This window comes from Sturnira hondurensis, unplaced genomic scaffold (genome assembly GCF_014824575.4).
Source record: "Sturnira hondurensis isolate 20B ecotype Veracruz unplaced genomic scaffold, ASM1482457v3 Scaffold0008196, whole genome shotgun sequence".
Lineage (NCBI taxonomy): Eukaryota > Metazoa > Chordata > Mammalia > Chiroptera > Phyllostomidae > Sturnira > Sturnira hondurensis.
The window spans coordinates 6,664,163-6,682,516 of NW_028080827.1; the positions used below are offsets into that span (position 1 = coordinate 6,664,163).

Below are 18,354 nucleotides of genomic sequence, written 5' to 3' on the forward strand. Positions count from 1 at the left end.
CAGTGTAAATAAAAGATTTGCTTTGCACTTCCTGAGAAGAGATGATGTAAATAGGAAGTAGCTTCTTCTCTTGAGGGCAGAGGAACGCCTGAGCTCAGTCCTGTCACTGCCGTGCTCCAGTAAATGGGTGGCGGTCCAATACCAGTGGCAGTGGTTCCCAGACCTTACTCCACATGCGACTCATCTCAGGACTGTTTGTAAAAAAAACAGTGGTGCTTGGTCCATACCCCCAAGATGTTCTGACTTGATTGGTACAGGGAAGGAATGACCTGGGCATTGGAATTTTTACTTATTTTTAAATTAAAGGGTGAATCCTAAAAAGATTATTCTAACATGCACCCAAATCTGAGAACCACTGCCTTATTGGTCTAAAAGGTAGATTTCACCCAGCTCCACTCCTCACAGGCTTGTTCTGGTCCAAGTCTAGTTTCTGACTGTAACTCAGCCATGCCCCTGTAAGCATGTCACTTAACTGTAAGCCTCAGTTTCCTCATGAGTAAAAAGGGAATAATAATGCTTATTTAATAAAGCTCTGTGAAGATTAAGTGACGTATGGATATAGTATGTCTAGCATATTTGTAGGTATTTAAAATATTTCTGATATAACCATCATTTAAATTCAGAGTTCATTACATTGCAAGGCTTTCGAATAGTTTTTATTTTTTATTAAAAAAGAAAGAAAAGTGATCTAACCATTTCTACCTTAAAAATTGTATTTTTCTCTAGTTTTGATTCCATGCTCACCAAGCAATTTTCTGATTACAATTTGGCTACTATGTAAAAAGCTTTTATATACATTCAGTCATTCCACTAATATTTATTGTGAGCCTACTATGGGTCAGGCTTCATTCAAGACATGGGAGTACATCAGCAAGCAAGAAATAGGGATCTCTGATCTTAGGGAGAACGCCCGTAGTTTTTACCCATTGAGTACGATGCTGGCAGTGGGTTTGTCATAAGTGGCCTTTATTATGTTTAGGTATGTTACCTCTATGCCCATTTTGCTGAGAGTTTTTTATCATAAATGGGTGCTAGATTATATCATATGCCCTTTTTCTGTGTCTGTTGATATAACTGTGTGGTTTTTATCCTTCATTTTAAGTGATGTGTCACATTTATTGATTTGCAGATATTGTACCATCCTTGCATCCCTGGGATAAACCCCATTTGATCACGGTGTATCATCTTTTTAGTGTATTGCTGGATCTGGTTTGCTAACATTGTGTTGAGAATTTTAGCGTCTATGTCCATCAGGAATATTAGCATAAATTTCCTTTCTTTTTGGTGCCTTTATCTGGTTTTGAAAATAGGACAATTATGGCTTTGTAAAATGAGCTTGGGAGTCTTCCCCTCTCTTGAATTTTTTGGAGTAGTTTCAGAAGGGTAGGTGTAACTTCTTTGACTATTTGGTAAAATTCACTTGTGAAGCCATCCAGTCCAGGACTTTTGTTTGTTATGAGATGTTTTTTTTTTTTTCTTCATTGCTTCAGTTTCATTAGGTGAAATCTGTCTATTCAGATTCTCTGATTCTTCCTGATTTGGTTTTAGAGGATTGTGTGTTTCAAGGGATTTATCCATTTCATCCATGTTATCCAGTTTGTTGGCATATAGTCGTTCACAATATTTTCTTACAATTCCATTTCTTTTAGCTCCTTTTTTCTGGAGACTTCTCTTCTTTCATTTGGGGCATTTTTTTTGTCTTCCCATTTTGGCTGCCCCTTTTTGTTTGTTTCTGTATGTTAGGTAGATCTGCTATCTCTTACAGTCTTGGCAGAGAGGGCTTATATAGTAGGTGTCCTGTGGGACCCAGTGGCACAGTCTCCTTGGTCACCTGAGCTGGGAGTTCCAAAATGTCCCTTGTTCGGGTTACATGAGCCCTCCTGTTGTAACTGACTCTTGATCGCTATTGGCCAATTCATGCATGGGGTTGACCCTCAGACTGGCTGACAGTGAGGATCAGCCTCAATCACAGTGTCTGAGCTGCTGTGCAGGTGCTGACCACACAAACTAGAATTCACCTCAGCAGGGTTTGGTGCCCCTGGAGGTCTCCCTTTGGATGTGTTGCTTGTAAAGCTAATTGGATCCTGCTCTGTTGTCTGAAGCTGGCCATTGGGTGTGTTGGTTCTGGGGCCTCTTGGGAGGGACTCTGGTGCAGTCAATGTCACATGCTGCTTGTAACTGGCCCTGGGCAATCTGTCTGGAGCTACAAAGTGATCCACAGTTTGTGGCTGCCCCCGATGGACTTGGGTGTGTACACATCAGGACCAGCTTTTATCAGCATGGGGCCCAGGGACAAGTCATCGAAAGTCCCAAGGCACCCTAAGATCTACCCCTGCCTTCCTCCAGCTTCCAGCTGCCTTTTAGGCTCAGTTGCTGAAAGAGCCTCTGGCCATACTCAAATTGCATGAGGTACTACGTTCTCAGTGAGTGACAGGGAGGGGTGAGTGGTATTTATCAGACTGATACATATTCAAGCTCAGTGTCAGTGTTGGGTCTCAGGTCCCTCGGCAAATGTCCTAGGGTGTACAGAGTCTAGCTGCCACCATGGGATGCTTGCAAACCTTTCTGTTGGAACAGGGTCTCAGGAAGTCATCAGGGTAAGGCCAGCAGAGTTTATCAGGCCCAGACAGACCAATATTTGGCCATGTGAGTGGAGGATCTGCATTGGTCATATGTGTGTGCAAGGGAACAATGGCCCTGTCCTACAGCCCAACAACTCGGCCTATCCCAGATTCTTCCAGGAGCCCGATTTCAGCCAGGTGGAGCCACAGGGAGTCAGGAGGGTGGGGCTAGTGGATCTCCTGTGAAGGGGAGGTGCCATTCAGGCTTAGGGGAAGGTGGGGGGAGTGGCCCCAGTCCCAGAGACAGACAACTCAGTTTCTCTCAGATTCTGTAGAACCACTAGGAGTCAGGAGGGTGAAGATAGTGCACTCCCCGAGCTGATGCTGTAAAGAAGCGAGTGCTCCCCACAAGAAAGATGGCATCTGTGGTGTGGGAAAGGGAGTCAGCACAGGGATCCTGGCAGCTGTTTCTTCTGCTCTCTTTCCAAGCCACAAACCCCAGTCTCTCTCACACAACTCTAGTCTACTCCACCCACTCTTTGCCAGAGCCCAGAGGGAGAGTGGCTGTGAATGGGATTTTGCGCATAATCCCTTTAAGAAGCCATCTGTGTCTCTAGCAGGCTCTTGTCTCTCCCTGGCAGACAGAATCCCCTCTGATTTTCACAGCCAGATGTTATGTGGGTGCCTGGTGCTTTGGGCTGGGGAGCCTGGCTTAGGGTTGAGACTTCACACTTCTCAGGGAGAACCTTGCAGCTGAGATATCCCTCCAGGATCTCAGCCACTGTCTGTGTGAGCACGACTCACCCTTTTTGAGACTCCATCCTTCCTACCAGTATTGATGTGGCTTCTTCTCTAAATCCTTGGTTCTAAGACTTCGGTCAGCAAATCTTCAGATGGTTATTCAGGTTGCTTGCTCTACATTTTAGTTGTAATTCTAGTTTGGTCCTGGGAGGAAATGAGTATAACTTCTACCTTCTGTGCCACCATCTTAGACCCTGAGAATACCATCAGATCTTAAGGCAATGTTATTATTCATGGCCTGTTCAGATGCACCCATGTTCAAACCTGGATCTACTACTTACTAGCCATGCTATCTTCAGCATATTACTTTTTACCTGTCTATGCCTTAGTTTCTTTGTCTTTAAAATGGGGATAATATAGCCTCAGAAGATTGGTGTGAAGAATAAAAGAGACAATGCACTTTGGAGCACAATGCACAGCTCCTGGCACATTAAAAGCACATGGTGCCCTGGCTGGCATAGCTCAGTGGATTGAGCACAGACCTGCAAACCACACGATCGCAGTTCGATTCCCAGTCAGGGCACATGCCTGGGTTGCAGGCCAGTTCCCAGCAGGGGACACATGAGAGGCAACCATACATTGATGTTTCTCTCCCTCTCTCCTTCCCTTCCCCTCTAAAGATAAGTAAATTAAATTAAATTAAAAATAAAAAGCACATGGTACAAGTAGTTCAACCATGAAGTCTGGACAGTAGACTAGAGGTAATAGGGCTCAAAGGGGCCTCAGAATAGGTGGCCACCACACTGAGCCTTGGCATTCTATTACTTTTGCAGAGGTCCTACACTTTGAAAGCCTCTTTTCTAAGGCCATCTGGTACTCTTTAGACCCTCTGCTCTCTTATGCAGACACTCTGAGCATTAGGGATCTCACTTGGTTAAGGGGGTGGTTGATTTCTTTGAGATGGAACAAGGATACATCAGTGTTCATGTCTAAATACAGGTGTAATCTTTCAGAATGGTGCATGTAGCCAAAATTTGACAAGATCAGAAACCCAGTTCCAGCTCTGTTATTTCCTCTGTGGCCTCAGCCAAGTCACTTCATCTCTCTGTGCCTTAGCTTCCTCATCTCTATGTTGATGATAATACTGATTTTCAAATAATAAGGCAGGTAAAGGCCATCACACAGCAGGTAGGTCAGTGATGCCTGCTATCCACCCAACACAGTTGAGGCCCATCGGAGAACGGCTTACATCCAGGGGAGCTTTACTAGAATGACTTGTAAGGCTCACCGTCCAAACCTTGAAATGAGGTTTGGGTTGCCTCTTTATCTGAGTTCTTACACACTCCCTACCAGAAGTGAGCTGAAGACTTGCATAACAGCTTACATAAAAAAGCCGCAAATTTGGACTTACTTACCATCGCTTACTCAGTGATAGGTAGGATCTGCCACTCTGATTCAGGCCTTGACCTGACAGTTCTCCTCAGTTTGGAAGAACCATCCCTAGCCATAAATGACCCACCCTAAGAATTATGAGGAGCCATCTATCCAGTGAATTCAATACAAACACGTCTCTGCCAGGACATCAAACTGTACTTATTTGTGTAGGGTAATAGCGGGTCCTTGACACTTACCAGCTTGGTCCTGCCTCCTACAATCTTGTCCCCACCCACTCTCCTTGACAACCCCCCCCCACACACAGATATGCATACTACCTCATTAGGGATACCACCTCACACCCATGCTCGATAATGCCAGTGTTTTGTCTATGGTTTTAAACATAAGTGTAGTCTTTACAAAGAGATGCAGTGGTATTTTATGAGTGTTTGATATGGGTTTCTTCCCTTTTCCAGGGAAAACAGAAGCCTACTTGGAAGCCATCAGAAAAAATATTGAATGGTTAAAGAAACACAACAAAAAGGGAAATAAAGAAGGTAAGGCTTGAGTATGGTTATAAATTGCAAACTTCACCCATTTGTCAGGGGCTCTTGTTAAATAAATATTCCCACAATCAAATTAGGCTACAGTCTCCTCTAAGATTCCAGAAAGATTCTAGCACTTCTCAGGTGTACAAGAGAACCTATACTTCTCTTATCTTTGAAGCCAGGCTTTTAAACAAAGGCATATTTCCATTTCTTTGATACTTTATGGTGGAAAAATGTCAAACAAAAATATGGAGAATAGTATAATGAATCCCCATGTGTCCATCGCCCAGTGTCAATAATTATCAACATTTTGCCAATCTTGTTTTGTCTACTCTCCTTTCTTGGAGTATTGTAAACAGAGACGTTATCTCAGCACATATGAGATTCACTCAGCAGTAAGGAAAACAGTCACTCACTCACTTAAAACACGGCACTCAGTGGGCTCGGTTCTGAGTGCCAGAAATGTGAAGCACAGTAAAATGCAGCACACCCTCCCCTCAAGGAGCTCACAGTATCAGTGAGGCGTGGTTGGCCCTGTCACAGCCAGGTGTGGTGGTGCGAAGGCAGGGAAAGGAAGGGGCATGTCTCACCGAGAAAGAGATCACTGGGAGAAAGGGCTGTGCGAAAGCCTTCACTGGAAAGGTAAGTGAGGAGGAGGCAAAGGGAACGCTGGTTGACAAAACATCAAGGGACAAAAGAGAGTGATACATTTTGAGTATTGGAGCTATTCAGTTCCCCAGGACCATGGGGTGTCTGTGGCACAGAACACAGACAGGGCTGGGAAGGTGTGGCGGGGGGTGGGTGTCAGAAACAGGCTTCCACACCCTGCAAAGGAGGTTTGTTTTAGCCAGAGGAGCCTAAATTAGGGCTTATTTAAGCCCTGAAAACTCACTTAAGAAATGAGAAATCTATCTGACATGTAATGTGGTTACAGATTGAAAAAACTAAGACCCCAGAAGGCTGGAGAGAAATAGGAGGCAAGGATCTAGAGCAGAACTGATGGGGTTTAAACCAGGGCAAGGCAGAGGAAATAAAGGAGGAAAAAACTCAAGAGCTATGTGGTGAGACAGCCTAGTGTGATTCTCAGGTGTCTGACCAGAGCAGTTGCAGTGATGCTTTTAAAGTGAGACAACCAGTACTTCTCAACCCTTAAAGTGCATTCGAACCACATGCGTAGCTTCTATATGTCCTGCTGCCCAGGGGCATCAGTAAATCAGGACCTTGAGGGGCAGGACCCGAGCATCAATATCTTTTGAACCCCCCATCTTTTCACCATGCAGCCAAGTTTCGGAACCACCAAGAGAGATGGAGCACGGTAGGAGGAAGAGGTATTTTCAGCTCCATTTAGCTTGGGGTCTTGTAAGTTGAGCAAGATGGAAACAATTATCAAGTCTTCACACATACTCATTTTATTTGGCTCAACAGAATTGTGGATTTCCAGGCTGTCTGTTCCATTAAAATTCACACAAACTGTAGTTCATCAAATCTGTCACTGATCAGAAAATGCACATTGTTTAATGCACCGAGGAAGAAAAAGTATGTAACATGCCATCAGCGACTGACTGGGAAGACTTGGAAAATTTTTTAAATGTTTATCTTAGAATCAGTGTAATAGTAGGTGCCAAAATGCATTCTGAAACCAGTGTAAATTACATGGTCCAACAATTTGGACTATTTATGTTATTTCCGTCACTGATTAACATATGAGTCAAACTCCTGGTCATAACGAGAAACATCCTGCCGTTCAGTCTTTCATTTTAAGAAACACCCAACCTAGAAATGCACAGAACTCTGGTGCTTGCATTGCGAAGGCTCTGTGAGCAGACTTAGAATGACAGAATTGAGTTGGATGTTTCCTTCTGCCTCCAGGAAGTAAGGGTGCCAAACATCACTCTCCTAAAGGCAGAATCGGAGAGCTTTTTGTCCACAGCTGTCATATAGGCTTGGCTAGACTTGGGTCATCTCTCAAAGCCTGTGGGGCCATGCAGTGGCTGCAGCTGTGTGAATGCGAAGATTCACTTATTTCCCATCAGTTCTGACTTCCTTGATGTCTGCTGATGTCCTTTGTTTGGCAGGGACCTGGGGGACCTGAATCTCCTTCCCAAATCCAGGAAAGAAAGGTCCATGTGATGTGATAATGAGCATGATGATAAAAATCATCTTACGCAGCCATTTTTTTAAAGCATACTTTTAACAAAGTAAATCGCAGCACTATCTTCTTTTGTGCCTTACCACCTTAAAACCCCTTTTAAAATGAGCAAGGTGGAGACTGACCTGTGTGTCACACAACCAGCTAATGGCCTTTCGTCTGCACCAGACCACTTTCCCTGGCTTGCAATGAGAGCTAAGTCATAAAGATGCAGTATTTCCACTTCAAAAGAAAGCACAGTATTTTCCAGTTTGTCCATTCACATCATCTAGACCTCTTCACATCTGTCCTTGGGAGTCTGCCCTTTGTCCCACTAAAGATGTTGACCCTGCAACTGAGTCTGAAAAGAGTATTAGTGTGAACCAGTGAGTCAGCCAGGACCAGCTTGTGAGGCAACACAAAACGCACAGTCAGCTTGGTTTCTATTCCATGCCTGAGTGAACAGAAAGTCAAACAACCAAAAGCCCCAAGCACTTACTGAACAATTGTTCTGCACCGATTAAATGCTCCAGGTTCACTACTTAAAGGCCACAGAGTGGTCAAAGCAGTGACTACAGACTGACCCTAGTTCAGAACCTGACTCTACCACGACCTGAGCACACGTGACTTACCTCCTCTGTCCTGTTCCTTCGTCTCTGAAATGGAAATACTAATGCTAAACTCATGGGGTTTTGTGAGGAGCAGGTCAGATGACGGTTGTAAAGTGCTCAATACCGAGAGTTATCTCTTTAATCCTCAAGGCTAGGCCCTAGTGGAGAGCAAATATCCTCCTTGATGGAAACAAGCTCTAGCTAAGCCTCAGCTCACCCTGACATTATGAACACCTGGTGCTTGTAGAGAGCTCCTTCAGGCTTAGGTTTTAGGGGGGGTTTTTTCCATGCAGTCTTAAAGATGTCCAAGGGACCCAAGCTAGGTAAAGGGGCCGTGGAATACTCTGAGCTTTGTGCCCCGTTCTCTCCTTTCTTTTCCCTTTACAAATGGAAAGGAGGCAGGGTTCTGGTCCAGGGGCTGTCAGCCACCAAGAGGAATGGCACTGTCCTCAAGGAACTCAGCCTCAAGAAAGTCACTATCTGGAGGGGTTTCCCCAAGTACTGAAGACCCACATGCCCACCCATAAGGGATTTGTGTCATACATTTTGGTACTTCCATAGGATATATAATTGCATATAGCCATTTAAAATGGTGTTTATGAATATTAATACTCTGTGTAAATTTAGGTGAAAGGAGCTAGTTATAAGTTTGTATACAAACTGTGATCTCACTTCCACTTTGAAATAGATATATTTGAAAAGCTAAAAAGAAACAGAACAAAATACCAAAATTTTACAAATTTAAAAGTAATTTAAATTTGATTTTCATGTTTCTCCCTCTTTTATTTTGTAAAACAAAGACATATAATACTTAAAGAATCAAGGGAAGATGTGGGTTTCATTTTAAGCCTTCAGTAAGGTGCCACAAGCAGCCTCCTTACCTGGGGATCCTTTGTTTTGGGGAGATGGTTTGATGGTTTACATAGGTTTTTGTGTGTTTGAGTAGGAAAGAGAAACCTTAAAGAAGTTATGGTTTGGCTTTTTGCCCTGCGCATACAATTCAACCAGAGTGAAAATCAAGGTAATTCTTAATTTAAGGAAAAAATGTAAAAGTAGGTTGCCACATCAGTAGGGACTAACCGGTGAAACAAGTTCAAAAAGTCAAACACCTGGTTGTGATCATAACTTTAACCACTCAAGCTTTAGGATCGTCTTACCCCAAGTGTGAGCCCTAGACTACAGCAGCTGTACATCCTAGCAGCTTATTTAAAATGCAGAATCTATTCCCAACAAGAAACGGTTAAAAGAGTCTTCCCCACCAAACCAATATTTTGAAAAATGTAAGGACTTCCTTAAGAAGAACAAAAATTTAAAAATATTAATAATAAAATGATAATAACTGCATACCTATCATAATTACTAGAAATATAAGTAGATTAAATGCCCCAATCCAAAGACATAGGGTGGCTAAATGGAGAAGAAAACAAAATCCTTCTATATGCTGTCTCCAAAAGACACTTCAGATTGAAAGACACACAGACTGAAAATGAAGGGATAGAAAAAGATACTTCATGCAAGTGGAAATGTTAAAAAGGAGCGGGGGTAGCAGTACTTATACAGAATATCAGACAAAATAGACTTTAAAACAAAGGCTANGTTGCAGGCCGGTTCCCTGCAGGCCAACTCCCAGCAGGGGACACACAAAAGGCAACCATACATTGATGTTTCTCTCCCTCTTTCCTTCCCCTCTAAAGATAAATAAATAAATAAAATATTTAAAAAAAAAAAAGATACTTCATGCAAGTGGAAATGTTAAAAAGGAGCGGGGGTAGCAGTACTTATACAGAATATCAGACAAAATAGACTTTAAAACAAAGGCTAGAAAGACATTTTATATACAAAAGCCAAAATATGAAAGCAACCCAAGTGTCCATTGGTGGACAGTTGGATAAAGAAGATGTGGTGCATATATACATACATGCAATGAAATATTACTCAGCCCCCCCCAAAAAGGAAGAAGAATGAGGTCTTACCATTTACACCAACATGGATGGACCTAGAGGCTATTATGCTAAGTGAAATAACTCAGACAGTGAAAGACGAATACTGTGTGATTTCACTTATACATGGACTCTAAAAACAAAAAAAATGAAAAATCAAAACAAATAAACCCAGATACAGAGAAAAAGCTGAAGGTTGCAAGATGGGAGGGGGTTAGGGAGGCTGGGTAATAAAGGTGAAAGGATTAAAAAGTATAAACTGGCAGTTTGAAAATAGTCATGAGGCTATAAAGCCTACTGCATATGAAATATAGTCAATAATATTTTTGTAGATATACCTCTTATAGATTTATTTCTGTGTTATGTTACATATAGATATATGTATATATACTTTAAAAAATACAACCCATATCCCCTTTCCTTCCCCACAAAATTCCCAAAAGGGAGTATGAAGCCAGGATTGCCATCAGGCTTTCCAAAGTAGTCAGGGCCAAGAAAGAACCATCCCTCAACACCTCATGAAACAGCTGCCCTTCTTAGGCTCCGGGGTCATTGAAGCAGCAGCCTTTCCAGGACCAAGGGGAGGTGAGAAGAGAGGAAACTGGGGTGTGACAGAATTCTAGGATGTGAGTGTCCAGTGACTCCTAGGATGGCAGACTGGCTCCCAGAACTCTCGGTGTGGGAAAAAGGCTGGGAGCCCTATGGCTCTGCAGATGCAGAGAGAGTAGGGATTGGGGATCACCCTGCAGGTGCAGGGGTGAGGTGGTAGGACAAGGAACATAAGTGGGTTATACTGGAAACACAGCGGGCCCACCTATTCAAGGACAAATGCTGGCTCTTTAAAATATGGGAGAAAGAGCATGGGAGAAGGGTGAGGGGGACCATAGAACACATAGGAAAGTCACATAAAACAGGAAGTACCAACAAAAACATGACTTGTACTTGCTTCCTCCCTAGAGAAGGTGTGATCTATGTGTGGGGGTGGGGGAGAAAAGAAAGGTGAAAGGTCATGGAGCTAGGATTATCAACTGGCCAGGAACATAGGAAGGCTCTTCAAGGACTCCTTGGGGGCAGGCAAGCAGTTGGGACCCCGTTATCTTTGGAGAAAAAAAACTACACTTCCTTCAGTCCTACGTGGACCAAATCTTGGTGCTCCCAAGGAGCCCCTTGTGCTTTGAGATTTTCTTGTGGGCTGGTGCTGATTGCTGCCAGCAGCCAGTTCTTGCAGTTCAGTCAGATGTTGCTCAGGGTCAGATGTGGCTGCAGCTGCTGTTGCTGTAGTAACTTTAATGTGTTTTTTTTAAGGTTGGCAACCTCTCTCTCAGTCCGTGGCTTCAGGCCCAGCTGCTGCTCCTTGTGCTGGTTGGGACTGCTCACCTGCTCCTCAGTGCCTGGCAGCACTACCTCACAGCCCACACCCCACTCCTGTAGGGTTCAGCCAATGGCCCTGAGCTCCTGGCTCTGGATGTCCTGCCTAGTGCTATAGTCAACCTCCAGCCACAGTTTGCACTGGCCCAGGGACCCACAAAGCATGTCAGTAAACATGGCCTCAAGGACGAGGTCTTCCAGCTGCCACACATTATGCAGGGCAACAGCCTTCAGCAACAGTGCATATGGGATACACTTGACTTTAGCAGCTAGAGTGATGACTGATAGGTATCAAAGCTTATTCTCTTCTGAATCTCTGCGAGTGGGGGAAGATTCTGGGCTTGAGCTAAGCAGTTGGCCTATGTTCCATAAGCAAACGCTGTGAGCAGGCGGAATATGGGAGCGAGGGCACTCTCACCAGCTGTCTAACATGAGGCATATCCAGCAGCTCCCCAAGCAGGTAGACACTGTGAGCCTCCAGCACCTGCCGGATGATTGTGCCCCATTGGCTGACTTGGCCAGGGCAGAAATTGCTCCTGGTTTTGCCCTATCACCTTCACCTTGGCACTCAAGGCTGCACTGAGTTGGGGGCATCTAGGCTCAGAATGTCTGGAGTGGGAAGCTTTGTCTTCTAGAGCCAGGAATATAGTCAGTAATACTGTACTATGTATGGCGCCAGGTGGGTACTAGATTTATCAGGGGGAACCACTTCATAAACTATATAAATGTCAAACCACTATGCTGTTTGAAACTTGAAACTAACATAATATTAAATGTCAACTGTAATTGAAAAAAATTTTAAATTAAATTTAGAATAAAAATGCAGAATCTGGGGCCCCACCTTGGAGCTACTGAATACAAATCTACAACTTCCCAAGAGTCCCCGGTGACTGGTATAAACGGTCAAGTTTGTGAAGCCCTGGTCTCCAAGCCTGTTCCTCCCATGGTCAGATGGGGGTGGTACTCCCCACTTGAATACCTAGCAGACGTGATGCTGAAGAGCAGAGGAGCTAGTATAATTCATATACACATGATTTTAAACGGCAAACTCTGCACAAATGCCAAAACCAGAAATGTCTTTCAGTGTGAAAGATGGGAATGGTTGTAGTGGCAAACAAAATGCTTCTTGTTAATGCTAGTCACTGTGATGGGGTTGCTCTTTCCTGCTCTTTCTCATGATACCACAATGATATTTTCCAGATTATGACCTTTCAAAGATGAGGGACTTCATCAACCAACAAACGGACGCTTATGTGGAGAAGGGCATCCTTGATAAGGAAGAAGCCGATGCCATCAAGCGGATTTACAGCAGCCTGTAAAAACGGCGAGAAGGTCCCGGGGTCCTTCCACTGTTTCAGAAAACATCATATAGCTTAAAACTCTTCTAATTCTGTGATTAAAGTTATTTTGACCCAAGGATTCTTAGAAAGTGCTGGATTTACAGTAGTTAACCTCTTAGAAGTGGTGAAAATATCGCTTTCTTGCCACAAAAACTATCTGAAAAGTAAAGTTGTATGTAAGCTGAGATTTTGTATATAGAATCCTTATTTCCTTGTAGATTTACATTTTATAATCAGAGATCTGTTGCTTTGGAAAAGCCTGTCATGGCTTCAGCCTTAAAACCAAAACTTTTCTCCACTGTGTCACACATATGAGCACCCTTTAAAAAACTGGGGGTTCTGCTTTCAAGGCATGCTGGTTACCAAAGCACCTCATAACATTTATCTGTTGCAAGATGTCCTTTTCACTACCAGCTCCCCTGTGGTTGAAATATATATATATAAATTCATGTTTCCTCAAGGCCCCTATAGCTTGAAGGAAGCTACCCTCCTTTTTTTCCTTAAGGCTGCTCCTGTGGGTTCTATTTCGGGCCCAAAGGCACAGAAGGGAACCTGAAAAGTGGGCATAGGATTTGCTGGATTTTTAAACAATTTTCTCCCACTCAATATTTTTCTATTGGTGAGTTTTCAGACATTGATTTTGTTTCTTGAGAGGGATAACTAGGTATTCTCCAAGCAGAAAATGAGGTCATAAACAACACATAAAGTAAGGTAAAAAAAAATGCATGCCAGATCTGAGTTATCTAAACTGGACTTGATCCAAGCCAAGTTTCTCAAGAGGGCCAGCCAGCAGGGTAGAAACAGAAATGAAAAGCATCTCCTTCTTGTGAACCTAAGCAGGTCAATGAACTTCCCTGGAGGAAAGGGGGAATGAGCTGCAGGGCCCCGCAAACCCTCTTCCTCAGCCATCGCCACCCACATAGCCCTGGCAACGCGCAGCTGCCCCAGGTCCTCCTGTCGTGTTAATGCAATGTCCCCAAACCAAAGAACACTTCGCAAATGTGTTATTCAGTATAATGTAATTACATATTTTTCTATACGTTTCTGTTGAAAAGCATAACCATAATATAATGCTTTGTGTATTAGCTGTCACTGCTTCAAATGGCCTTCTGATACCTGTCTTAACTGCCCCAAGCGGGCACTCAGTTTTGGGTGAGGACTGGGAACTTAAGGGAAAACAGGAGGGTCTGTTTTTCATGGGTGGGAGACCCCTGCAGCTCCTCCCATCCTCTCTAGAATTGCAGAAATAAACACCAAAGTCTGACACACACACACACACACACACACACACACACACACACAACCCTGTAAACTCTTTACTTAATTTATTCCAGAGAAACCAGTACTCATTGGTGAGCAGAAAGAAAACAAAAAGATGCCTTTCCTCAAACTACATTTGCCAAGGCACAATAACTCAGGCTTGTTTTAATGAGTCATCTTGGATAACGTGACCAACTCTACTTCACCCATGTCCTGTAGTCCAAACAGGCTGCTTGTACATCAAAGAGAAAAAAACTGGCTGTGACTAAAGCATTTTATCATTTGCTTTTCTGTACATTACCTACATATCTATGCAGTATTTTTAAAAATAAAAATTTATTTAGTGAGTTTATTGTAGCTTTGTGAACACACTAACATTCGTTAGCTCTTACTGATGAGAAGACAAAAGGGAGATAGATCATCAGTCCTGTTAGCGATGCCAGGCACAAGGCAAAGGCTAACGGACTCTAGGCCAGGACAGTTGTGCTATAGCCCCAACCAATTCCAAGTTTTCAATAACTTGAAAAAGAGGAGAGGCATTTTGGCTAAAAATTGCTGAGAGACCCTTAAGAAAAAATAAGATGTTCAGAAAATTGTTTTTGAGATTGTGGACTTAATTTCAATTTCTAGCCTATGTCTTTTGGATAGTGTTTTTATTTTGGTTTTGGTTTGGTTTGGTTTTTTAATTATGGGATAGTTTTTTTTTAATTTTCTATTCTATCTTTTTTCCATTACCATTTATTCCCCTTCTGCACACCTCCTCCTGGCAATCACCACCTGTTGTCCATGTCCATGAGTCCCGTTTCCTTTTTGCTCTATCCCACCACCCTCTGACCTCCCCCTGCCCTTAGCTGTCATCCTGCTCCATCTATGAGTCTCTATTTTGCTTATTAGTTCAGTTTGTTCAGTAGATTCCACATGTGAATGAAATTATATGGTATTTGTCTTTCTCTGACTGGCTTATTTCACTTAGTATAATGTACACCAGGTCTATCCATACTGTCGCAAAGGGTAAATTTTTCTTTTTTACCACCAAGTAGTATTCCATTGTGTAAATGGCCAATAGTTGTTCTACCCACTCATTTACTGATGGACAAGGGCTGCTTCCATATCCTGGTGATTGTAAATAATGCTTCAATGAACACAGGGGTACATATATTTTTTCAAGTTAAGTGTTTTGTGTTCTTTGGGATATATTACCAGAAGTAGGATCAGTGGGTCAAAAGGTGGATACATTTTTAATTTTTTGAGGTACCTCCATACTGCTTTCCACCGTGCTGTGCCAGTCTGCATTCCCACCCACAGTGCAAATGTGCTCCTCTTTCTCCACATCCTCACCAGCACTTGTTGTTTGTTGATTTATTGATGACAGACATTCTGACAGGTGTGAGATGATATCTTATCATGGTTTTACTTTGCATTTCTCTGATGATTAGTGACGTGGAGCATCATTTCATATGTCTATTGGCCATCTGTATGTCCCTTTGGAGAAGTGCTATGCAGGTCTTTTGCCCATTCTTTAATTGGGTTGTTTGTTTTCTTGGTGTTGAGTTTTGTAAGTCCCTTATAAATATTGGATATATTTATCCCTTATCAGATATATCAGAGAATATGTCCTCCCATCTTCTGGGTTGTTTTTTATTTTGATGTTTTCCTTTACTGTGCAAAAACTTTTTAGTTTGATGTAGTCCCATTTGTTTATTTTTTATTTTGTTTCCTTTGCCTGGATACATCCCATAACATATTGCTACAAGTAATGTTCGAGATTTTGCTGCCTAGGTTTTTCTCCTACAGTTTTTACGGTTTCGAGGCAGAGATGTAAATCTGATTCATTTTGAATTTATTCTTGTGTATGGCATAAAATAGTGGTCTTGTTTCATTATTCTGTGTGTGTCTGTCCAATTTTCTCAACACCATTTATTTAATAAACTATCTTTAGCCCATTTTATGTGCTTGCTGCCTCTGTCAAATATTGACTATAAAGGTGTGGGTTTATTTCTGGGCTCTCTATTCTCTTCCATTGATCTACGTGTCTGTTTTTATGCCAGTACCATGCTGTTGTGATTACTTTGGCCTTATAATATAGTTTTGTTTGTTGGGAGTTTTTTATTACTGCTTTAGTTTCACTAGGTGTAATCTGTCTATGCGGATTCTATCATTCTTTCTGATTTAGTTTTGGAAGATTGTATGTTTCTAGGAATTTATCCATTTCATCCAGGTTGTCTAGTTTGTTGGCATATTGTTCATATTTTCTTACGATACTCTGTATTTCTTTGTGTCACTTGTTACTTCTCTTACATCTCCGATTTTATTCATTTGGGTTCTCCTTTTTTCTTGATGAGTCTGGTTAAAGGTTTGTCAATCTTGTTTATCTTTTCAAAGAATGAGCTCTTGGATTCATTGATCTTTTCTATTGTTTTTTTTTAGACTCTATTTTGTTTATCTCTGCTCTGATCTTTATTATTTCCTTCCTTCTACTCACTTTGGACCTTGTTTGTTGTTCTTTTTCAAGTCTTTATGTTCCTAAACTTAGATTATTTATTTGAACTTTTTCTTGTTTTCTGAGATGGGGCTATAATGTTATGAATTTCCCTCTTGGAATTGCTTTCTCAGAATCTCACAGATTTTGTATTGTTGTGTCCTCATTTTCAATTGTTTTAAGGCATCTTTTGATTTCTTCCTTGATCTTGTTGTTGACCCATTCATTGTTTAATAACATGTTATTTACCTTCCATGTCTTTTGTGTGGTTTCCAGTGTTGTTCTTGTAATTGAGCTCTAGTTTCACAGTATTATGGCCAGAGGATGCTTAATATAATTTCAGTCTTCTTAAATTTATTGAAACTTGTTTTGTATCCTAACACATGGTCTATCCTAGAAAACATTCCATGTGCACTTGAAAAATATGTATATTCTGCTGCTTTGGGGTGAAATGCTCTGAAGATACCAATTAAATCCATTTGATCTAGTGTGTCATTGAAGGCCACTGCCTCCTTGTTGATTATCTGTCTGGAAGATCTCTCCATTAAAGTCAATGGGGTGTTAAAATGCCCCGACTATGACTATTTCTGTTTATTTCTCCCTTTATGTCCATTGAGATTTGCTTTACCTATTTAGGTATAAATATGTTGGCTCCTACACTGGGTGCATAAATGTTTACTTGGGTTATATCCTCTTGTTGGATCGTTCCCTTTATCATCATGTAGTGTCCTTCTTTGTCTCTTAATATAGCCTTGGTTTTAAAGTGTATTTTGTCAGAGATAAGTACTGCTACTCCAGCTTTTTTTTCTTTCCATTTACATGAAATATCTTTTTCTGTCCCTTTACTTTTAGTCGGTGTGTTTCTTTCTATCTGAGGTGGGTCTTTTGGAGCCAGCATATGGTTGGGTCTTGTTTTCTTATCCATTCAACTACCCTATGTATTTTGGTTGAAGCATTTAAGCTATTTACATTTAAGGTCATTACTGATAGATACGTATTTAGTGCCATTTTATTGTTAGACTATTTTCATCTTTTTCTTTTTCTTTCTCTTTTCTTCTTCTTTTACTTAAAACAAGTCCTTTAACATTTGTTGCTGTAGTGGTTTGGTGTTAACAAATTCCTTTAGCTTTTCTTTTTCTGGGAAGCTCCTTATTTCTCCTTCAATTTTAAATGATAGCCTTACTGGGCAAAGTAGCCTTGGTTGTAGGTCCTACTTTTTAATACCTTGAATATTTCATACCTTTCCCTTCTTAATACCTTGAATATTTCATACCTTTCCCTTCTGACCTGAAATGTTTCTGTTGAGAAATCAGATGACAGTCTAATCGGTGCTCCCTTGTATGTAACTATCTGCTTTTCTCTTGTGGCCTTTAGGATTCTCTTCTTGTCTTTATGTCTTGTCATTTTAATTATGATGTGTTTCAGTGTAGGCCTCTTTGGGCCCAACTTGTTTGGAACTCTCTGAGCTTCCTGGACTTGTGTGTCTTTTCCCTTCACCAGATTAGGGAAGTTTTTGATCATTATTTTTTCAAAATGGTTCGCAATTTCTTGCTCACTCTCTTCTCTGGCATTCTCATGATAATATTGTTACACTTCATGTTGTACAAAATGTTTCTTACGCTCTCTTCATTTTTTAAATTCTTTTTTCTTTTTGCTGCTCTGCCTGTTTTTTTCTACCCTGTCTTCCAAATCACTAATTGACCCTCTGCTTCATCTAACCTACTGTTTATTCCTTCAAGTATATCATTTATTTCAGATATTGCATTCTTGATTTCTTACTAGTCTGTATTTATGGTTTCTATGTCTTTTTTCATGCTGTTGAGTATTCTTATAATCATTATTCTTTTTTTAAAAGATTTTATTTATTTACTTATTTATTTATTTATTTTTAGAGAGAGGGAAGGAGGGAGAGTGGGAGAGTAACATCAATGTGTGGTTGCCTCTCATGCACCCCCAGATGGGGATCTGGCCCACAACCCAGGCATGTGGTCTGACTGGTAATTG

At 41.6% G+C, this 18,354-nt stretch overlaps 1 protein-coding gene and 1 pseudogene across 1 annotated transcript in view; one reads left to right on the plus strand and one right to left on the minus strand.

Moving 5' to 3' along the window:
- The window catches only part of SCG3 (secretogranin III), a 38,569-nt gene extending 24,674 nt beyond the window's left edge, over positions 1-13,895 (plus strand). Inside the window, exons 11-12 of the mRNA XM_037054635.1 lie at positions 5,153-5,233; positions 12,472-13,895. Of these exons, the coding sequence (XP_036910530.1) occupies positions 5,153-5,233; positions 12,472-12,590 (200 nt within the window). The 3' untranslated portion in view covers positions 12,591-13,895. The remainder of the gene's footprint in view (positions 1-5,152; positions 5,234-12,471) is intronic.
- LOC118992461 (COP9 signalosome complex subunit 7a-like) lies at positions 11,034-12,216 on the minus strand (annotated as a pseudogene).
- Positions 13,896-18,354: the final 4,459 nt, after the last annotated feature.